Source organism: Tachysurus vachellii, chromosome 26 (assembly GCF_030014155.1).
Source record: "Tachysurus vachellii isolate PV-2020 chromosome 26, HZAU_Pvac_v1, whole genome shotgun sequence".
Lineage (NCBI taxonomy): Eukaryota > Metazoa > Chordata > Actinopteri > Siluriformes > Bagridae > Tachysurus > Tachysurus vachellii.
This window is the reverse complement of record NC_083485.1, coordinates 6,388,273-6,412,496: the sequence shown is the minus strand read 5'-3', so window position 1 is coordinate 6,412,496 and position 24,224 is coordinate 6,388,273. Positions and strand designations below refer to the sequence as shown.

The following is a 24,224-nucleotide window of genomic DNA, read 5'->3' as shown; positions in this document are numbered from 1 at the left end:
AATAATTATTATTATTATTATTATTATTATTATTATTAATAATAATAATAATAATAATAATAATAAAAAGAAAAATAAGAATACAAATGAATATATGAATATATACAATTAAACTGGACAGTAAATAATGTAAATGTAAATAATGTCATTTCTACAGCAGTTTATAATAGTGCCTCCGAGAGCTCCTGAGGAACTAATGGGCCATCGTGAACTCTGAGTTCAGCAGAGACCTGATTGCTGATAAAGACCAGACCAACAGTACAGCATTGTTTTGCTGACAGAAAAAGGGATCCAAATGAGATCTGATCTCTTTTAGAGAAGTCTGTAAACTCTATATTCTATGTTTACTTTGGAGTCTGGTTTCTCTCAAGGTTTCTTCCTCATTTTGTCTCAGGGAATTCTTTCATCTGGCTTGCTCATTAGGTCTAATTATAAATTGGAATTCTAAACATTGTCCTTTTTGAATTGTTTTTATTCGTATAAAATGATATAAATTTGAATTCTGTGAAAAAGTCACCTACTAGAAGTGGTGATGTGATTGTCAGGTGGCAGAGGCAGTGACTTGCGAAAAATGTTTTTATTGAAATGACAAAAACAGCTCCTAGAGTTTAATCATGTGGAAAGAGAGTTGTGAGGTCAGGTGATGCACACAACGGGTTAAAAAAGGGTCAAAACTAGCAGAATGAGAAGTCTTGATAGATCAGCTGTAGTAATATAGCTGAGCAGATACTTCAGATACTGTGTGTGTGTGTGTGTGTGTGTGTGTGTGTGTGTGTGTGTGTGTGTGTAAATAGGTGGTGTGTGTGTGATGGTGTGTGTAAATAGGTGTAGTGGAGTCCAGGTATGTAGTAATAATGTAATAGTTGTAGTAGTAATTGTATTCAGCTATTATTCATTCATTCATTCATTCATTTTCTACCGCTTATCCGAACTACCTCGGGTCACGGGGAGCCTGTGCCTATCTCAGGGGTCATCGGGCATCAAGGCAGGTTACACACTGGACGGAGTGCCAACCCATCACAGGGCACACACACACTCTCATTCACTCACACACTACGGACAATTTTCCAGAGATGCCAATCAACCTACCATGCATGTCTTTGGACCGGGGGAGGAAACCGGAGTACCCGGAGGAAACCCCCGAGGCACGGGGAGAACATGCAAACTCCACACACACAAGGCGGCGGCGGGAATCAAACCCCCAACCCTGGAGGTGTGAGGCGAACGTGCTAACCACTAAGCCACCGTGCCCCCCGTTATATATCTCATATACGTATTTTACAGTTAAGTGATGTACCAGTATTTGTGGAGTTTGAGTGTGATTTATTCACTCTGCTCTGATTGTGTTCTTGCCAGTAGTGGTGTAGTGTTGGGGCCAGTAGTGGTGTAGTGTTCTGGCCAGTAGTGGTGGCCAGTGGTGTAGTGGTGGCCAGTAGTGGTGTAGTGTTGGGGCCAGTAGTGGTGTAGTGTTGGGGCCAGTAGTGGTGTAGAGTTGGGGCCAGTAGTGGTGTAGTGTTCTGGCCAGTAGTGGTGTAGTGTTGGGGCCAGTAGTGGTGTAGTGTTGGGGCCAGTAATGGTGTAGTGTTGGGGCCAGTAGTGGTGTAGTGTTGGGGCCAGTCCCACTGTGATTACTGCACATATTAAATAAAGCACTCTCTCACTCACTGTAGTAATTCCCACCTGATCCTTTAGTCATCTCACCTCTTTCTCCATTCACGGTCCTTAGAGAGGTTGAGAATGGAACAAGGAAACTCAGCATGTAACAAACACAACACAACACAACACAGCGCACACACACACACACACACAAACACACACACACACGCACAAACACACACACATGCACAAACACACACAGATGCTTGTTATCATACCCATGTCTGAATGCTCGCTTGCATAAACAATCCACAACTAACACACTGTTTATTGTGCTTCCAATTCTCATTGTTCATGTTCATTGTCACCGAGACCTGTACCTGGAAATCGAACTGAGGAAGAAAAACTCCAAACTTTCAAAAGAGAACAAAGACATTTGAGAACACATCCTCTTTTTGAAGCACAACACATATGTTTAAAGAAGAAGCTCAGCCTTAACCGCAGAAGTGAGAGAATAACAGCTCAAAGCTGGAAGAAGTCACTCAGAATTGCTAGAGCATGCTTGAGAACTTTGGAGATGTTGTGCAACTTAATGCAAAATGAAAATGAACAAATACTGGACTTTTGTGCTTAGAATGTTTGCGTCATGTTTTTGTAATGTAAACAGTATAAAGAATACAGATGTAATGCACAGTAATGCAATACTGCTAACTGTAGTGCAACTTCTGTTAAAAAACAACCGATCACTATGGCTGAAGAAAAACCCAGATGTAGAAACGGCAGCAGCGTCAGCATACCTCAGGCTTCGTCTCTGTGCTCTGGTGTGTCAGGACTTCTTCTCATTCAAACAGGAACTAATATGGTTTGTATCTGGCTGCCATTCTGTTTGAACACAAAACAAACGATAAACTCTGACTCTGATCAGGCAGTTACTAAGGATGAATGAATGAGTGCTGTAAATGCATCAGGCAGTGTGAAAAGGCTTGGTACATCACCTGTAGCAATAGAGCTGAGCAGATACTTCAAGTGTATCTGTGTCCTGTTTTATTCTTTTCAGCTGTTGGTCTGGCCTGATGTTTAACTCTCAGGCTTTCCTCGTATGTAAAAGAATCAGAGGCTTGTTCAAAATCAGGTCAACAAAATGAATATTGTTCAGCAAGCTAAGCTGTCAACTAGCAAGCTCAGGAAGAAGAGCTAGACATCTATACCTAGAAATAAACAAATGCAAAAATAAATAAATAAATATATAAAAATAATAAAATATATTTTTTTTACTCATAATTAATTCATAATACTTTTATTATATTTTTTAAATAAAAAAAAATATATAATTTAATTGCAATGTTCTGATCATTAATACAAAATAAAAAAACACAAATATCGTAATAATTTCAGTTCAAGACCTTTTCTGAAAGTGTAGGCTTCAGGGAGCAATTTCTTAGTCAGCAGCTATATTTGCTAGGACAGTAGAGACAAGTGGTGGACAAATGATGGTTAGCCTCGCACCGCCAGGGTTAGGGGTCTGATTCCTGCCTCTGTCCAGTGTTTGTGGGCATTATATGTTCTTCCTGTGCTTTGGGAATTTCCTCCGGGTGACCCGGTTTCCTCCATCACTCCACAGACGTGTTGTAGGCTGATTGGTTTCTCTACATCCTTTATAGTGTTTGAATAGACGTGTGAACGTGTGTGTGATTGAACCATGGGTTAACTGTGACACTGTGTATTATAAATGATACAACAAATAAATGGATGGCTGTCCCAAGTTATGAAATATTTTCAGGTTTAAATCACGAGAGCAGGCTATAAATTACACAAGTGACCATGACCTGAGTGAGACCAGAGAGCAGCACAACACTTCATTTTTCCTTTATAGTTTAATATAAAGCCTTTTCTAGGTGAAAAGATGAAGAGAAATGAGTGAGAAGGTAATTTATCTATCTATCTATGTTTAGTAAACCTTCTTTGCTACTACTGATGTGATGTTATGATTGTGTCAGCGAAACTGGATTAAATAAATCGGCCTTATAGCAAATTAAATCTGGGCTGGAAAAAAAAATTAGCAAATTTTTTATATCCATTTTACATTTTTACATCCATTCCAAAAAACGACACACATTTGTCTTAAACAGAGATTAAAGGCTTTGTTAAAGATAACAGTTACACCTTGCCGGCACTGGGATTTGATCTCAACCTTAAGATCAGACATCACACACAATGAAGGGACTTTCACAAGCAATTTCCGGTGTCACCATATAATCTTTATTTCCTTTGGTGTTTGCAAAAAAACAAAGCAAAAAACCAACCAACCAAAAAAAATATATATATATAAACCCTGTGTGATCTACAGTATAAAAAAAATGCCTGCATTCATTATTATGCTGAAAGAACAAACTAATATTAATCTAAAAATTCGAAATAAAAACACAGTGCAACTGCTAATTCATATTTTCAAATTTTGCGCTTAAACAGGAATGAAACAAACAAAAAAATCCAAATAAAAAAATCCAAACAGATTCACAATTTCTACAAAGATTTAATAAAATTATAAAATGATTTGAAATAAATTGGGGGTGGGAGGGGACCAGTTCATTCAGAAATTCAGCCGCTTTTAATTACAATTACTTACTGAGCTAGATGTTACTGATAAATAATGTAGCGCACGATGAAATAAACAGCACAGAATGAATTGTCTGAGAACGTCACGATCAGTAAGTGGAACAGAAGATGCATGTGGGAGTAAAGAATAAGACTGAAAATGATTTCTGCACAAAACGCCACACACGGAGATTACAATGGCTACTGTACATAGGAACAGCGTGAGGCACTTGGAAAGCCTGACTTCAGCTCGATTTACAGTAAGCAGAAGGTGACCCTGTTTTAAATGCATGTACAAATATGGCATTCTTCCAAGTGGGATGCATCGGTCTCGAATATAAAATGGTCCTTAGATGTGTGAAATAAACTATACATTGTTTTTAACAGTGTTTCACTAAAAATACTAATCACATTTTAACCGAGAAAAGTCACACAGACTGGGGGAAAAAAACAAAAAACACCTAAATGAGGATGAACAATAAATGGAAAGCTACTGTATGAGGTATTTAAGTAGAAGGAATAAAACCTGCTACTTATTAATTAAGTAAAAGCTTGTGAATCCTCCTCCTTTGCTTTCTTGGCCCCTTTCTGTAATGGGAATTCTGAGCGGACACACAAAAAAGATCCCTAGAATATTAAAAGAACACGAATGGTTAAATACACTCACTGTCCACTTTCATAGAATCATGTTCATTCATAAAATTCTCCAATAAAATCAAGCAGACGCAGGTAACAAGATCGCGTCTGCTTAAGAATAGGGAAAAACTGGTCTTAGTGATTTTGCCCATGGCATCATTGCTGAGAATTTAACAGGAATCTGAGACCACACTGGGCACAGGCACAAAATTTGGATAGTTTGGGTGGATGATTAGGAAAAACATCCCCAGTTTAGTTTCAGTTGTAGCCTCAGATTCGTGTTCTTGTCCAAAAGAGGTATCCAATATGGTCTTGAGTCACTTTTGCCTTCCTGTCATCTTGATTGTTCTGGTCTCTTATGTCAATCCAGCGAAGGCACCAAAACTGAAATCACATGTTCCTATTAAAGTGGCAACAAATGTAAATGCCTCTAGCTGTCCTGCTATACAACTGCCTGTAGGTATAGTTGGCATTAGATTACAGCTTACTTCACCGGACATTGCAGCTAAAGATTGTTGATCATTTAAGACCAAATACTTTATTTAACTGAATCTAATGCAAAGGCATGGAATCAGAGACAAACACCTTAATATTAGTTCTAAAAATATTGTAATGTTTCTCGGAAATAAAACTCTTATTCCACACTACACTTAATCCACGTTCAAATGTTAAACACACACCGCACTGTTAACAAACACACTTTGTTCATTTTCATCAAATGACTCCATAAAAAGGAATAAGTACACTTCAAAAAGACCTATTTCCATATAAATATATACATTTCTTGTCTCATAAAAAAAAAAAAAAAAAAAAGCGAATCTGCATGGTTTGACCTCTTCACAGCAAATGTATGTTTTTTTTCGGCATCTCTGATTTTTCCCTTGGGAATTTCCCCTACAGTATGTACACTTAAGCTCACTGGATTTAAAATAGGTGGGAATGGGAGGCCTCTGCTTCCATGATTTCTCTAGGGTAGGCTGGCGATGTCGCGTTTCGGTGGCGGTCCATCTGGTTTGCAGGCGGGGCTGTTAGCCTTGTCCTCGAACATCATCACCCTAAAACGAAAAGGGAAAGAAGTCATGCGCTGAATGGAAATCATTTCAGACATGATGCTGATCCAAAAACGTTGGGCAGTTTTCAAGCTAAATAACAGGACACAAAAATACTACGTTATTAACTGGAAACAAAAAAATTAATCATGATCATTTAGGAATCACAAAAGATGAAGGAGCTGGCCATCGTACTCGTCATCATCATACCTCACTTGAACGGCAATAGATACAGTGCCATAACAAGCACGTTAAACATCCCCATCAGTGGAACCACAAATACTCCTCTGTCCATTGTTGTTCATATAAAGTACAAGAAGAAAATACAAAAGACGTTGTGTGTGTAAATATGAAGTGGAAATTTGTATTGTATTTTTCTTGGCTTCTGATTTATTCTCTGAAATGAGGATGTCTAACAAGCTGCCATGTTAGTGTGTTAAAGACATCTCAGCATTCTCATCGAACATTTCCCCTTTTAACCGTAACCACAGCACTGCTACTTGATGCGGGAACTGAGAACTAAATGTGACCAGATCAAAGAGAACTAAGTGGTTACACAGATAATTTTAGCACAATGCTCTTGTCCACTTTAATGTTCAACCTTAAGCAACTGCTGTCTTACTTTGGATTTGATTTGCACACCTGGCCATGAGGAACTTACAGAATTACATAAAATGGGAAAAGCGGGAGTTTCATGTGCAGCACTGACCCTGGCCCAGATTAGCACAGAACCCCACTGAGTGACAAAACAGGAAATGAGCAAGAGGGAGACCGAGAGATAGAATGACCGCAACACAACATACCATTGTCAAGAGACAGTGTAATGACGCTATTCAGACAATATTAGTCCTAAATAAGGCCGAGACAATTAGTTTGCAGACATCCAGGTCATGCATAGTTCATTAAGAAGGGTTAGGTAACTAGGTAAATTAGGTATACAAGAATATATTAAGAGAGAAAACAAAGCTTTTATTTGTGTGTATTTTTTTCCATCTGCATGCCACCTTATGTATAAATTTACCAGTGTGTGATTCTGCTCAGTGGGAAATTCTCATTCATTTCTATACTAAATGGTCAAATGTCACCACCTGACCATCAGAGACAATCAGGCACTGATGTTGGGTTGAGTTGAGTAGGCCTGGGGTGCAGTCAGGGTGGGGATGGGTTTTTTTTTAGTTTTTGTTAACCGGGGCACTGTCATGCTGGAACATGTTGGGGCTCCTTATTTCCAATGAACTACACTAAATAAAGTAATTCTTTACAATAGTGTGCTTCTAACAGTGGAGCCAAATCTTTGGGTAAGAACCAAGTATGAGTGTTGTGCTGGTAACGTGTCCATAAACTTTTGACCATGTAACCAGAAAGTAACTTTTGTACCATATAGAACTAGCATATAGTGTAGCGCAGTGAAAGCTACAAAACTACACCCAAGTGTCACTTATCACCACCACACATTCTGAAACAAACTGAATGTCTGAAATCGCAGACTGAGTGAACAGTGTAACTGAAGACTTGAAGCTTTCGTGACAGATCTATTCAAAGGAAGTGTCTTTACTTTCCTTTTCTGGTTAATCAATGCAAAGCTCCTCTAAGCTCTTGCTGAAGCCCTGTGCACAAGCCGTGTGCTGTACTGTCCTAGCAGCATTCGCCCCTCACCCAACATGATCACAAACGAATAAGTGAACCCACTTTAAAGACTGAGAGTGTGAGAAAGTTCTTCTTCCTCAAAAGACGACCTCAATGCTGTTTTCTACTTGGTTTATAGATCATGTCCCCAGAGTACTACAGAGCTGGGACCAAACTCTATTACATAATTATAGATAATTCAGGATTCATTTAACTGACCTGTTTTTAAATAGAGAAACACATCTTATATCATAAAAACAGTCAAACTGATCAACAGGCACTGATTCATTTTCACCAACAGCTGCTCAGACTGTTGTGGTGGCTGAGAATACATATGTCAGGTTTATATTTGTATTTAAGACATGTGATTATACAAAAGCCTTTACATTTAGCTATGGTGAAGCTTATTTAACATTTATAGGAGTGTCCAGTGTCAGTTCTTTGTAACTGTCAGTACGTGGTTTGCCATGGGAAGAGGACTTTGTGGTTTCACAGCTCTATGCTTAGCTGTTATTTTTATCTCATGAGAGAGTGAGAGAGAGACAGAGAACTATTGTTTATAACTGTTACAATACAAGTGAATACAGGAACTAACTTGCCATAAGACATTAAATCATACCCATAAATGGCTAAAACGTCATGTGTTGTTCAGCAATGAACAAAACGAACCTTATGTTTTATTCTTTACATATAGTACAACATGCCTTATTTGCCCCTAATAATAGCTTTTGTGTCAGTGTCCCTTTTTTTTTCCTTCCAGCCCTTCAGGGCTACTTTAAGTCTGTCCTAAATATCCTCTCTGTCCTAGTTCACTCCTCTTAAAGGACCAACGCCACAGGATCTGACATATTACCGTCATGATGGCCAAGGGAATGGATTTACTCTTACTCAATCATTCAGGTAGAAATGATGAAAAATCCCATGGGTTGTTTTTTTGCTTACTGACCTTCTTCGCCCCGCTGCAGTCGGTGCTGTGCGTCACAAGTGTTTTTTTTTTCCATTTTATTAAAATTTGACTGACTTGTAAGGAAATATTTACATAGATATTGGCTAACAGAAAAAAATCAGAGCAATCTGAATAAACCTCTTTTCATTCTTTGGTCAAAAATACAGTGACAGCCTTTAGTCTTTTGTTTGCTCTGAAAAGCTGCAGAGACTCAAACCTGTGCCTGAAGCTCCCACCTTCCCCTCAGGTCTTCCTCTGTACCCATAAACACCATACTCCTTATTCATTCATTACTAGTACAAATAAATGAAAAGAAATAAAAGAAAAAAAAAGCAAGAACAAGTGTTACACAACTGGAAAAAAACAACAACAAAACATTTTTGAAACCTGTTGTCAGTCAGTTTGTAGACACGTCCCAATTCCCCTTCACATCTTCATAAACACCGTAGTACTTTTGCCTAAAAGACACTGTATGAATCAAGCTCCACAAAAACTGAATGTAATCATAATCACCACCTTCATCACCACCTTAGAACGCTTCACTACAGTGTATTGCCTTAACAACCTGTTAGAACACTTAACATTAACTTGTGTGTTACGTGGCAAATTGAACACCTTGTCTTGTATTCTGCAGGCGCTGTCTAGCTTGAGACAGACATCAACACGGGCAAGCGCTTGCATTAGAAACGGTCAACACTGCTTCAGCAGCTGAGGAACTTGGCATAAGTTCACAGTTTTCAGAAAATCAACAAATTTTTTTTTTGCAAGTCACGCCGTCGCCAAGCCTTTCTTATCTCTGCCAAAGAAAAGAACACTGAATCGCTAAAGCCGGTGATTTCTGCTGATATCTCTTCTGTTCCCCTTGTGGAAAAAAAACAGAGAGGGTGGAACAACTTTGGCCAACTTGGAGGACGTCCATAACCAACCAACCGAGCGTAGACGAGTTAGAAAATGGTGTGTGTGTGAGATATCCTTCAACCCTCTGTAAACTAGAGTTACACACACAGTGTCTTGCTTATTTAAATGCGCAAAGCAGGTTTAGAGTAAAGGAATCCTAATGTGCTTAAAAAAGGTCCCAGACCCGCAAATATCCGAGTCTGGTTCTACAACATCAACAAACTAACAGACGTCTAACTCTGATATTTATTATTCTTGCTTAAAAAAAACAAAACAAAAAACTGTAATTGATGTTTTTCTTTTTTTAAACATAACATGTAATTGGTTTTCCACAGAAATGGCTTGTGAATGATGGTATGCGTCATGACATCCCGTATCCTGCGCTGAGATATAATGGCCTTGATATGCTGTTGTGATTTTGTGGATCAGCAGTAGATTTGCTGACACGACTAAACATGTACGCTATCTATTAATAGCCCTGTCGAAGCAGAACCTGTCAGCACGATAACAAACTGCCCACGCAGCACGCAAACTTACAATTTGAGCACGGCCGAGCGCTTCCCCAGCATCATCTTCACAAAGTCTCTGTAGTTGATGGTGTCGCTGGAGCCACCAGTCACCTCAGAGATCATCTTCTTCATCTCCAAGTGGGTCTTGGGGACACCGAGCTTCTCCATCATCCTTTTCAGACCCATCATATCTGCATGACAAACATAAAACGCACAATTTGATCAAAATGATGACACTGGATGAGTGCATTTGGCTTGAGAACTAAAACAAACATAGTTCTAATTCCTAGTATCAGTCCTAAGTACTGGTTGGTGTAGTGTTTGGGATACATTTCATTGTACTGTGTGACTACAGAGACGATGACGGCTGAATGCTGTTAACGTAAACAAGATAGGAAGAATGAATTAATATAAACCTTGCAATATAGACATCCTTCTGACTTTGAAACCCAGAGTAAAATTATATCACGTAACCAAGTTTACAGCTCCATCGTTGGTTAAAACGATGCCTCAGGCCGATGCCACAGCGCTCAGGATGTTTCACTCGAGCATTTTTCATGAGACTTTGCTTATTCAAACATTTTTTTGGGGGAAATCTTTTTTATTAATAAATATATTTTATTTTATAAAAATCTTTAAAAAAAAACAAAAAAAAAAAACAAAAAACTTAGAAATAGACTATATTTTGTTTAAAATATTTTATATATTATATTTATATTATATACTTATAATATTATATTATAAACTTCTGTTTATAGCATGTTTTTATATTTAGTGAGTTTTATACAAACAAAAATGCACATCATTTTGCATGGTTTATGATTTAGAAATAAAAACAAACAATGGAAAAAAACAGCCCTTTCATTCATTTTGCTTTATCCAAATTTTGTTCCAAATATTCTGAGAATTAAAATGAATCAAAAATACATTTGTACTTGCAATACTCATGGAGGCCAGTTCATTTAAAGCATCCTTACAATATCAGTGATGAAACAACAACAATATATGTTTTTTGTCAAAATAAATGATTTTATTCTGCCTATTTGGACTACAACAGCCATCTAAATAACTGACAAACATTAAGGCTGCCTTCTAATGAGAGATGTGTCTTTTTTTTAGCTTTCACAAGAGCAGTTAAATCGATTGTGTACAGTATGTTGTCGGTGCAGTACACATACAGTGATGCAGGATCTGGGCTGTGAGAGACGTGTGATTACTTGGTTTAATGTGTGAGTGACGATTCACATGTGTAAGAGGAGCTAGGGCAGTAGAATAGGGTTAATGTGGTTTTGTGAAAAATACTATAGAAAGAAATGAACAGAAGAAATGATACTAACAAATGTTTTCATCTGTCATCGTCCTGTCTGTCATCGCTTCTCACAGGAGAGGCTGCTCACGCCACTGGCCTAACATCACGTGACTCCTGCTCTGTACTGCGAATCGAAATGGAACAGACGCGCCTCACTTCATAACTGTAGGGTCCGTTATCTGACTGAACTAATTTATTATAGAGATGTCGATCACACTAGGCTACGTGTGTACCTTGTGAGTCGGGTTCAGCCCGCGGCCCACGGCTTTAAGAGCCTGGGTCTAAATCCTGCCATTTTAATCTAGAACTTTCTATTAAGTCTTAAAAGTTGCAGTCAGATGCACTGTGTCCTCACAAAGACAAAAGGAAAGCAGCAATGCTAATAGCTGTATACATAATTAGTCATGACCATGTTTCTTCTGCAGAAAGCAACTCCTAAGCAAAGCAACTCCCATTAAGATCAGACTTGATAAACAAGCTGGATGCATGATGTGTCACTGGTGAGCTTTGTGTTTTGCTGCCATGACTTCAACTCATTCTTTCATTTCAAATCATCAATATTCATGTCGTTGTTTCTTAAGTAATTAGTCACTGCAAGGAAACTGGAATAACGTGCTGTTTTATACAGCGCTAATGTTGCACAATTTAACCTGATTTAACCGACCTCAAAACTATATGTAATTATATGGAAAGCAGAGCTAAATATGGCACAGCACAAGTAGATAAATGCGCACAATATCCCAGGAAAAGCACAGTCCACGTGTCTCAGCATGTCAAGTGTATACTGTGGTGTAAAATACACTGCTGTAATTCACCTGAATGCACCTGAGAGCGGAAAAGCAGGAAAAAAAAAAAAAAAAAAAAAAAAAAAAAAAATAAATATATATATATATATATATATATATATAATAAATTTAGTCAACACTTCAATCTCAGGGAGTTAACCAAGTCCTCTGCTAATTAGCGGCTTCTTCATGGGGCGCTGACGTCCAGAGAAGATTAATCCCTTCAGATCAGATCCCTTCTTTTGATTTTAATTAAAAGGTAGAAATATTCTACTTTTCACTGTACTTTTTAAAAACATTGACATTTGCTAGTTAAGGTAAGAAATTGGCTCTGATAAAAGGAGGACATTTTAGCGTTTCAGCCCTAAAGCATTTCAATTAAGTATTTAAAAATCTTGTGCTTCCTGAAAGAAGGAATTACATACAAGTAATTAGAATATATTTATTTATATCCTATATATTTCAAAATGTATAATGGTGATTTCTATACACACCATACGGAAAACTTTGTGATCAACTGATAGAAGTTCATTGTTTTAATGTTCATTTTTGTCAATCACTCAGCTCTGGTGCTGACTGGGCTTCATGTTTGCAACAATGCCAGTGACTTCTGAAGTGTATCTGAAACCTTGCTGTTAAGTCTCCTATTAGAAGGTTACAGCTGAAGGAGATGATGAGTGTGTGTGTGTGTGTGTTTTGGACAGTTGTCATATGCAGCTGTTTTCTACAGGACAGGCGGTGTGGACATCTGCCAGCTGGCTTTTTTTTTTGGCTGCTTGTTTTCTTTCATGCTTTGATGAAACTGATACACAGTCAAACTAGAAGTTCCTGGGAAGGTTTCTTTATGTTGATGACAAACTGAAACGAGCACAAACAATAAATGTGGCCGATGTACATGTATTGAAGCTGCCCAAAACAAGCAACCAGCATCTAATAATAATCATCATTATAATAATAATAATAATAATAATAATAATAATAATAATAATAATAATAATAATAAATATAAATGTATAAAAAATTATTATTATTATTATTATTATTATTAAGTAGCTGTTCTAATGTTATATGTAGTTCATTCAGGAATTTTAATAGCTGGCCTACTAGGCAAGTTACATTTGTTGCCTAGAATGATCTGACCAATCAGAATCAAGAATTCAGCAGCACTATATAGAATATTTCTTTTCTAAGAATTTAACAGTGGGACTCCTCTGAGATTACACACTTTGTTTACAGCAAGTCATACACTGTCAACACGTACTCATGTGTCACTTTCACATGCAACATGATATCTAGACTCTCATTCAGTCTTAATTACACACACACTTACCAATTTCTCCCTCGTCGTTCAGGTCAAATTCTGCATACTTGTCTGCAAAACAAATATAAAAATGATTCAAATCAACCTGAATGAAGCCAAATACACTGTAGACCACACACACACACACACACACACACACACACACACACAGCTGGTGTAACAGGTGAGAGTAGAAGGCCAGGTCATTATTAGGACAGCTGGAGCTGGCTCAGAGAAACGGGTCGTAGCAGGTGGAACTCGGTGCTGAGGCTAAAATAAAACGGTCAAACTTTCAATTAGCTTTAAATCATTTCAAGGATTTGGTTTCTGTGCCTCCTTTAACTACTCCACACTCACTGCGTCTGTCCATCTGTCTCCATCTCTGTTTGTGTCCGCATCACAAAGACAGCTCTGTTGGAGTGGGGATTGTAACCGTGTCTCTGGGAGAGGAGGAGAGACGACGGTTACAATGGCCCCCCTTGTTAATGCCTTCCCCTGAAACTCATGACTATTCACAACAAAACTGTGCAGGGAGGTAGAGCAAAGTGGGGGGTTTGGGGTGGGAGATAGAGACAGAGAGAGAATGGAATAGACAGACATTGTGGCTTGCTTTGGGGCCCTAACTCCGAAGAGCACTAACAAAAACATAAGCTCGGGGTAATCCATTAAAAACTGTCGGACACTGGCAATGAGACCTCTGCCTTAGCAGAGAAACGCAGATTTCAGTTGCTTCCATAATCTCAAATAATCATGCTAATCTGTGGATAGATGTTGGCATCCAACACGGTACGTCCTTAGCACTGCAGATGCTTTTAAATCCCCACAAAGCCACAGCAGTAGTTGAGGTTTTAGACACACAGACCATAAACAGTCCTGGAGTAGGATTGTGTGATGCTGATTATTTAATACACACATGACCTACCGTGTAATAAAAAGCGCTTAAAAGGATAGGAAAACAAGCAGTTCTGCTATTTTAGGTTTAAGGAAAGTAATAACAATAATAGTCCCTTACTGGCAGTGGAAACTACACACACTGCAAACACAGCTGGATAGTGAAGCAACCAGGGAACGTGCAAGCTACCATGTGCTTCCTGTAAGAAATGCTTTGGTTTCTTTTTGAACTGTGTCACTGGGTGGCATAAAACAGAAAAGTGCTGTCCAGTCCTTTTCGCATGCATGAGCTCATAGACACCCACAACTGGCAAATGACTCAATTGGGCGATTGGGTCAATTAAGCTCTCGTGGGTGCCTGACTACAGACTGCTGAGACACCATCAGGGTTAAAATTCGGGTTCTCAGGGTGTGCTGGAAATCAATACAGAATACAGAGGCACCTCTGTGTGGTTAAAGTTGTGGTCGGCCCGAGGTCTCGAGTAAGACCGAGTGTGTATGTTTCTGCATGAAACAAAGTGAAACAAAACCAGGATTTTTTATTTCAATTGGTCTGGATCCTGTCTAGGATTCTCTCTTCCAGTTTGATTTGAACTTAACTTTCATGCTGTGTCATGGTTTTGTTCTTTCAGGGTATTCATGGTCTTAATTTCAAGATAGGCGCACAAAGGCATGCGCATAAAAACAAAGCTTGGACGGATGGTAAACAGCTTAAGGAATTCAAGGCTCTTGAGTATAGAGTTCAAGTGTCAGGAATAGAAAGTGAGAGATGAGAAAGAAAGAAAGAAAGAAAGAAAGACAGACAGAAAGAGAGAGAAAGAGACAGGATCTGGGCTGCATGACTGAGAATCTATTTCAGGCATTCGCGATAAACTCCCTTATCCATGGACATGCTCAGTTATTTTTCTCCCCCAAAAGAATTCTCTCTCTCTCTCTTTCAAAAGAAAAAAAACAAGTTAGCATTCCTAGAGAACCACAGCACACAAAGCTCCTCCACACACACCCAGGGCTACACTTCTACAAACACAACATCACATGCATGCAGATCGCACACGGGTGCCAACCTGCGAGGACGTTTACATGTTAAAGCTTTTAGTCTTTGTAGTACTTACTCTTGAAAGAATCCAGCTTCTCTTCCAAATCTTCTTCATCTCTGTACTTCTGGTCCTCCATAAATTCCTGCAGAGGAAGGGGGGGAAAAAATGATGTGAAAGTTTTTTTTTGTAGTTTTGACTCTAAGCTTCTGTGTAAGCACAGCACTGAGTAAACAGACTAACAGTGAGGATGTGTTTGCAGACAGAGAACCCTACGTTCAGATTTGCAGGTAACGGTCACAAGGGACATATCCAATCAACTGGCTCAGAGGACTTCAGTTCCCAGCTCATCTTTATTGGCTCATTCCCACTATCCTACTCACTGATGTGCAAAAATGCAAGAAAAGCCCAGAACTGTGGTTTCATCTTATCCTGCTTAAAAAAAGATTGACACCAGGATAAAAAGGCTTGGAAGGTAGCAGCAGAGATCCTTGGGGCCTTCTGCTGAGAGCATATATAGCAGTACAGCAAGCCAAATAGCTAGTATACGCAACCAAAACAAGTGATTTAATCAAGGTGTATAAATTGTTTTGGAGCAGTTAGTTTTAGAAACAGTTATTTTAATGACACTCTCAAGTCTGATTAGCAACTTGTCAACAGATGTTGACTTTGCCAGTGACAGACATTTTTTGGCCTTTTATTTTCTCTTACTGATTAAAAAAAGCCCTGACAGTGTTGTAAAATGCATGTTCATGCTCAAGAAACCATAGCTTGTAAAATATTTCATCAAACTGAACAAACTTCATCTCCAAGGGAATAGTGTGCAAGAAGATGCACAACTAAAACAAACAAATAAAAAAGCGTGACAAACCATGCCAACACACTACTAGTGTACAGCAAGGGATGGAGCGTATTCGGCTATAGAGATTATTTCACTGGACGACGAAGCTTCTATCCCTGTAATGATGAACTATAAATAAAAGTCAATTTCTTAAAATCTGCTTTTGTAAAAGATTAAAAAAGGCTCTTAAACTGAAGAGCACATTAGTTAGGCACGTTAGTTTGAATTTGGAGTCTGTGTTGCTTGACAAAGAGATGCATCAGGTAAGAGTAGGCTTTTTTTCTGCCCTCAAATATTAGGTTTTAAGCAAGGAGTTAGATATTTGAATGATTCTGGCCTATTTTCATTTTTCACTTTTTGCTGAGGCCACAACTTAATCCACTGTTTTCCCCCTCATAATGTTCTACATATCTTTCAGGTTGTCTGTATGTACTATTGTACCTAAAGCTTTTAAAGAGCCAGTACGAACAAAACACAACTTCAAACTGACATTGATATGTGAAACTAATATTGATTTATAGAAACTAAACCATGAACAGTTAAACATTAAAAGCTAACAGCTGCTGCCTTATACGGTTGTGTTTAGTTTGTCTTATGCATAATTGTTAAACACCTCTGCTTCATTTGGTTAAACTAGTGCCACTAGATATACCAGGAGAACAGGATAGAGTTTCTGAACTCTCGTTTCGTCTTTCTGCAAATTGGCCTTAAAACAAACTTGTTGCTAAACTCAGAGATGTTCAGGTAAAACTAAACAAAAGTTATGTAGGGATTTCTAGGGAACGAGTAGAATTATACAGTTTACCTGCCTTCATCTGACCAACAAAGCGGGATACAAGCCTGATACAAGCTGAAGAAGTCATCTACTGTAGTTAGAGAGTGAGAGTTTTTATGTTTGCTAGTTAGAGTTCTTGTTTAATGAGCTGTTTACACGGCCACTCAACTCCTGTAGAATTAACAAGATCGTGAGATTTTGCTTTTACAGTGTAGGATAAACATGTGCGAAACTTAAAACTTCATACCTTCTAAAATGTACATTTCTGGCGTTTAGCAGACACCCTTATCCAGAGCAACTTACATTTTTATATCAGTATATACAACTGAGCATTTGAGGGTTAAGAGCCTAAGCCCAGCAGTGACACTTTGGTGGACCTGGGATTCGAACTCATGACCTTCCGATCAGTAGTCCAACACCTTAACCACTAAGCTGTCACAAAGATCATAAGGTCACACTTAACACACAACATGCTGTGGTACATTAACATTAAATTATGTAATTTACTGGTAGAGTTTCCATGGTAACTTTGCTTTCTCAAGGGAACAGTCAGGCACAATTTCAGACACCTCAGCCCCACCCATACCCCTACAATCAAGCCATTCCTTATAGTGCAGCAAAACAAGCACAGGACAAAGAAAGAACATGATGTGGAAGAGTGATAAAGTGTAGTTGAAGGAATGGAAACTAAAAATAATTGAGATTAAGGTCACAGGAAGTGGGAAGCAATGCGAATGGGCTAAACCTGACTTGACCGCAAAGCACTATGGGAATGTTCTTGTATCTGCGGGCATCGAGTTGATGAAATGTTTTGCACCCTAGATTTATTCTAACTAATCATCAACACAGAGGTGGAGAACATCTGACATACCACTGACAAATCTTCATTAGCATTCTGAAAACTTGACCTTTGTCTGCTTTCACAAACAACTTTTAGACTTTATTATTTTAGCCTGTTGGAGTGGCTAACCTCAGTGTTCAGACCTGATTGTAATTATTCCTAATATTATTGTTCAATCTTTTCTAGGATGCGTTATGTGCATTTTGCCTGTTTAATCCAGAAACAGGAGTGGACTACTTTCTGGGATCGTGTTATCAAGGGAAATAAAAACATGCCCTGGAAATTGGCACAAGAAGACAACAATAACAGGCAGCAGCTTCAGAAACAACCTGGCTTTCAATTACTTTTTTGCGTTCTTTAATCAGCACGTCAATCTTTATCCATTGTGTGTTTTGTTTTGTTCCGTTTTTTTCTACTTTTACGTCACAGACAGTCCAAATGCATTTCACTACATGCCCGGACTGTGTATGGTACATCTTTACATATGAGAAATAAATCTGAATTAATTTAATGCTGTGATGCAGCTCAAACTGTTCAGCTTCCAAAGCTACAACATCCATGCAAACATGCGAATACTTCGCAGCCTTTACAGAGAAACCGAACATTCATCCCTTGTGTTTCAGTTCACTGAACTTTTTCTTCGATTAAACATTAAACGCCTCAGTGAAAGCCCCAGCCAAACGACGAGGCCCAGAATCACGTGTAAACGTGTCCAGCACTGGTGTAGTCTACGTGATATGCAGGTATACGCCGTATACCCACTAGGAAAGGCCAAGGATTTCCGTATACCCACTAAAAAGCGTGAGGACCATTTTTGGACCATTGGGGCTTCCGTGGCCTGTGACCTGATCTGACGTCACCTACCAAGGAGGAAAATCAGTTGCTTGGCGGTCTTTTTTGGCGCAAACTTGAAATTAACTAACTAATGTAAAAGAAGATATGAAACAAAAGCAGACTCAAACTACACTCAGTGTTTTCGGAAGCCTGCGCCTAAAGCTACAGCAGCTTCGGGTGACACTTCAGCTGCAGCAGATGACACGGACGTTACAGAAAATCCAGAAAATTAGGCTGATGCTATGGTGGTTGAGAAGCCATCGCTCTGCCACACAAGCAAGGAGGCAATGCACTCCTCAGATGCCCGAGTACAAATGTATTTGGAAAGCTTTGTAAAACTACCAGTTCATAATATTCTGCAATGAAAGAGTGTTGGTGATAGAACTGAACAAATGTTTATTGTTCACTCTTAAATGTACATTGAAAATTGACAGCTGATAAAACCTGTGCTCCAGGTCCCATATTCATATAACATTTAAGGCTAAATGTAGCTCTTAAAAGGTATAGTTCACCCAAAAATGAAAATTGTGTTATTTCCTCGCCCTCAATTTATTCTAAAACTGTACGAGTTTCTTTCTTCTGTTTAACACAAAAGATGATATTTTGAAAAATGTTGGTAATCAGACAGTTGGCAGCACCCATTGACTTTCACAGTAGGAAAAAATATAGACTATGAAAGTCAATGGTTGCTGCCAACTGTCTGATTACCAACATTACCAGGATTCGAGCAGACGTTAGTGATGTCCTACACTTGATAGAGCTCTACGGGTCACACTAATCACTGTTTTGATGGAAGGGCAATTTATTAACAGTATGGGTTGGGTTGGCACTCCGTCCAGGGTGTATCCTGCCTTGATGCCCGATGACGCCTGAGATAGGCACAGGCTCCCTGTGACCCGAGGTAGTTCGGATAAGCGGTAGAAGATGAATGAATGAATGAATGAATTATTCATGTAGCTAGAATTTCGCCAACTGGTACTGTGCTGCGATTTCAGTCCAGAGATTTCTCCGAGGCGACGCATGATGGCCAACGCTTCTCTCTGAGCATACGTGAAGAAAAAGTTTAACTAAAAGATGATGTCATGACAACCTGTAAATTTACAATGTACTGGTGCCCACAGCACAAATGTTCCTTAATGTATTACATAATAAAACATACAAGTAACAGAAAATCAACCTACTCCTTACAAATAGGTTTCATTTGTGTGCAGACACGCGGTTGTGGGTTTTTTGTGTGTGTATCGTTAGTTTGCGGTGCAACAAACACTGTCTACTAAAAACTCTTGAATAAACCCGTTATAATCAATCTTTCCTGGGAAAATTTCGTGTAACACGTTTTGGTATGCAAATGACCACGAAGACTTCATGAATATGCAAACGTGAGTGTGACGTCGCTCGGCGGCATCTCGAGCGCACAATAAGCTACTTTCCCCTGAACAGAGTTTCAACGCTGGCAACAACGGTCTCATTCATACAGCCAGACACACCTGATCTAAACACGGCTACAACCAGGCCTTTAATAGACCGGCTTTTAAAATGACTCCGTGTATTTAAATAAATGGCTTGTGTTAGTCTTTTCTCGCCTGGGGAAAGTTTTTAATCGCCGTCTGGACACTATTATAGCTCACTAAATATATAAACAACACAATACAAACGCTTTCAGACGCTAAAACAGCGGCATATATTGTCCATGGTCTTTGATTTATACAGTTTTTTTATACACTTTATTGTACTCCATGAACAGTAAAGGTCAAAGCCAAGTGCAGTTAGCTGAGCTAGCTAACGTTTTTCACAGACAAACAGCAGCCGAGACGCATTATAGACAAAAAACGGTATGAAAATTCATTTATTTACCCTGTTCACTTCTTCCAGCTTGTCTCTCTGCTGGGCTTTCAGTAATCCAAATGCCTTTCCACCTGGAAAATAAACACAAACACAAACACAATCCTCGTTACAAAAGCCTCCCGTTAGACGCGTTTTCATTGACGTGCACTTGCTGAGGTAATAAAGAGCAGCAGGCTAACAGAGTTCCAGAGAAAACAAACGCGCGCGTGTCAAATAAGACACAGAATTAACGGTAAAAATGAATCAAATCGGATCAATTTGATTCATTTTTTAAATATTTAGGTAAAACGTATAACATAATACTTACCTTGTACATTAGACGGCATGATGAGACAGGTACGATGCGGAGCGGAGAATCCTGTTCTCTCGTGATGAGGCGGAGGAGAATGAACACAAGTCGCAGGAGTTCAGCAAGGCGAATCCGACAATGACTCGTTCTTTGTAATTGAACGACTCAATGTGTTGACTCGGGAGAACCGATTCTCAAACACAAGCCAATCAAATGTTTGAATAGCAAAATTACCTTATGATGTTAACCGTAAAAGTGAATGCTGTATAATAATTGTATTGTAAATAAAAACAATAACGACTGTAATTTTCTAAATCTAACCGAAATTTATATGCTAGGTTACTTGGAACGAGAATCGAATCTGTAAAGTGACTCAATACCCTTCGCTATGTGTTTAGCGGGAATGGGGATGAATGAAGGACTCACACCAACACTCGGTTAATTTTTATGAGAATCGAATCCGTGAAGTGACTCGTACTACCCATTAGCCATTACCAGCTAAATTAAACACTCCGAAGCTCGATTCTTTAAAACGAGAATCAAACCCGTTAAGTGATTCATAATAACCATTGTACTCACTCTTCAGCGGGAATCGATCTTCTGGCGCCATCGTGCGGCCAAAAGGGGAATCGCAATCCCACAGACTAAAAAAAACAAAACATTCCTAATTCTTCAACCATAGTGAGAAACTATTTAGCATTTTACATGTAAGGTCTGATGCCTATCATGTCTATCCTGTATATGGCTTTGTTGTAATATGCAATTGTTTTTTGTTTCTGTTTATTTCTAGAAAAGGTAATGAAAATGGTAATGCATTGAAGGAAACATTAGATGATAAGTTTAAATATTATTTATTCAATTTCAAACTCATTTCATCTGTGGATGGGGACTTTGTCATCCTGAAAGTGAACATTAGGGGAAAAATCTTTAATCACAAGATGATCAATAAGAAATTACACCCGTTTTTTGATCCCACAGCATTACAGAGCCACCTGTTTTACCTTTCTTCTATCACCTGTTTGTTTGTGTTTATTACACTATCTTGTTTACAAGTCTTTTTGAGCTTTGAACTGTGCGATATCATTTTATACTATAATTTTATACATAGATATACAGATTATACTGTGTATCTAAATCTCAAATCTATTAGACAGCAAAGAAAAATCAGATACTCATTCCACATAAATAAGAATTTTCATTTATTTGCTGCAGGTATACTGTACAGTGAATAATTACCTTCCTAAATAACTGATTACTAAAGGAAGCATTTAGTTATGCATTATTCAATACAAGCATTCATTTCTTATTATTATTCTCATTTGATCTAATTCACACATTACTTACCCTATCCTTAGTGTTTCAGGGCAGAGGTTATAGATCCTTTGATTTTTAAAACCTTTAACCACATTTTAAGAAATTAAAATGTTTTCAAGGTGTTTATTTATTTATTTATTTATTTACCACATTTGATTCCTATTTTGACTGGATTTTAAATCTAGATTTTGCACAGAACCCTGCCAGTAGAGCTCCAGCAGATATTTATAGACATATTGTTGTAGGAAGGACATTATTTACATTTAACACTATCTACTGTAGAATGTCACCCAAATAAGGGTGGGTTCCTTCTGAGCCTGGTTCCTCTCAAGGTCTCTTTTCCTCATATCCTCTTAGGGAGTTTTTCCTTGCCGCCATCGCCTCCAGCTTGCTCATTAGGGATAGGGATAGATATATAGTATCATACATTTTAATTAATTTTAAAACTTCAATTGTATATATTCACTTATTCTTCTTCTCGTTATTATTATATATGTATTTCCTTTTCTCTCTCTTCTGTTTCCATACTTCTGTAAAGCTGCTTTGAGACAATGGGAAATTGTTATAAGCGCTATACAAATAAAATAAATTGAATTGAATTGAAGTATAGATTTTGTTAAAATGTTATGAATTGTGACCAAATTGTGCAAAATGGTATCATTTACACAAATAATTTAAATACATAATAAAGACATTCAAATGATTTATTGGACATCATCATGGTTTATAATACACAGGCAGTAATTCAAAAGTGTTTGGTTGTATCCTATATGTAATCTCAGAAACCAGATTTATATTATAGCGTGTAATTTGGCGACACCGTGTGGTTAAATGTGAAACTGCTCAAAGAATTCTCATTGATCACATCTCTAACTAATATATTTAAGTCTCATATTTCAGAAGAAGTATGCAAAATATATATTTTTTATATTCCCTTTCTTCTTTTATTCCTTCACTTTAGCTCCTCTCTAGGCATGTTTTAGGTAGATTCTGGGCGATATCCGTCAGGCTGTCCCGCTCTTCTTGGATGTCCAGCAGATTTTTTTCAAGCTCCATTAGCTGCTCTTTTTGAGCCTCAGCAGCTCCAAGGAGTATCTGAAACTTTTTGTTCAGTGCCTGGCTCTCCACGCTTCCCCGGAGGATTTGAAGACGTGTGGCTGTCTCGGTCAGCACGTGGTCATACTTCTCCATATCTGTATTTCTTTCTGCTTAGTGCAAGGAAAGTTTTATGTTACGAAAGACAGACCGAGTATAATGTAAATGTAATAATACTAATAATACAAAAAATGAATCACAGGAAGATACAGCAAAGGAAATGTTACGAAAAGCAAGGTGCAGAATGGTAAGAAATGTTAAATACTGAGGTGGAAAGTCAGAAGAAAAGAAAACTCAAAGTTAAAGAAGGGTTTAGGAACATACCTATTTGACCCAGCAGCTCGTCTAGCATGTGTGTGAAACCCTCTAGCTGGCTCTTGGCTATCTCCATGCTGCCCATCACTCCCTTTAAAGAAACATCAGTCTGTGGAGCAGAAATATGGAGCAAATTCATAAAAGGGCTTAAAAGTCTTCTATACTTACTGATTGATATAAAATGCTGGTACTAGAGACTCCCTCTATAACTTTTATTACCATTATTATCTTTTTAAACAAAGCATTACCATATCAAGTATGATCAAGTTTATTTTTGAAATCTAAAACATCAGTAAGGTTTCTAAGGAGAATTATGAACATTTGTTAGCTAATGCATAGCAATCACAAATTGAGAAAAGAAGATAAAATTTCAGAAAAAAAGTCAGTACATTCAGGGGTGGGGCTTCGTTTGGGGCTGCTGCAGACAGATCATTGTCCATTGGCTGTAGGCTGCTCACCCAATCAGAAATTAGTAATCAATGTTGTTTTTTTTTTGTGTTTCTTTTCAAATCAAATCAAACTGATTGGGTGGGCAACACCCAAATTTGCCCACACCAGTTTTACAAGTAATACTAAACTGACAGAAATACAAACAAGTACCAGAACACGATTTGTTTTACCTCGTCTTGCACATTGCCTGCTGCCTGAGCAGCTAAATTCTCCTGCTCTGTCAGCTGCTGCATGACTGCATTCACGACTGTCTTCAGTTCAGCAGATACCTTCTTTGTCTGCTTTCCCTTAGACAAAGAAGCCTTAGCATCCTAAAAGGGATTAGCATACAGATTTATATTCCCTTCTCTTCATCCAGTATGTCAAAGGACTGGAGTTGTATCTCAAGACACACAGTACACTCACCGTCCACTTTATTAGAAACACCTGTACATTCATGCAGACAGACAATC

General features: G+C 38.3%; 2 protein-coding genes across 3 annotated transcripts in view; both read right to left on the bottom strand.

The window, feature by feature from the left end:
• Window positions 1-3,832: 3,832 nt before the first annotated feature.
• Window positions 3,833-20,712, bottom strand: aif1l (allograft inflammatory factor 1-like). The gene is made up of 6 exons (XM_060862804.1): window positions 20,617-20,712; window positions 20,319-20,380; window positions 15,252-15,318; window positions 13,279-13,320; window positions 9,883-10,045; window positions 3,833-5,882 (listed from the first exon to the last, which is right to left on the bottom strand). Exons 1-6 carry the CDS (start codon window positions 20,633-20,635, stop codon window positions 5,795-5,797), a joined length of 441 nt encoding a protein of 146 aa, XP_060718787.1. The 5' UTR covers window positions 20,636-20,712; the 3' UTR covers window positions 3,833-5,794.
• Window positions 20,713-22,598: 1,886 nt separating this feature from the next.
• Window positions 22,599-24,224, bottom strand: part of lamc3 (laminin, gamma 3) — a 107,058-nt gene continuing 105,432 nt past the window's right edge. The window contains exons 26-28 of one of the 2 annotated variants that reach the window (XM_060863065.1): window positions 23,943-24,083; window positions 23,332-23,431; window positions 22,599-23,120 (exon numbers count right to left, since the gene is read on the bottom strand). In XM_060863065.1, coding sequence (XP_060719048.1) covers window positions 22,870-23,120; window positions 23,332-23,431; window positions 23,943-24,083 — 492 coding nt within the window. In that variant the 3' untranslated portion in view covers window positions 22,599-22,869. The remainder of the gene's footprint in view (window positions 23,121-23,331; window positions 23,432-23,942; window positions 24,084-24,224) is intronic. The other variant, XM_060863066.1, reaches the window with a different exon arrangement.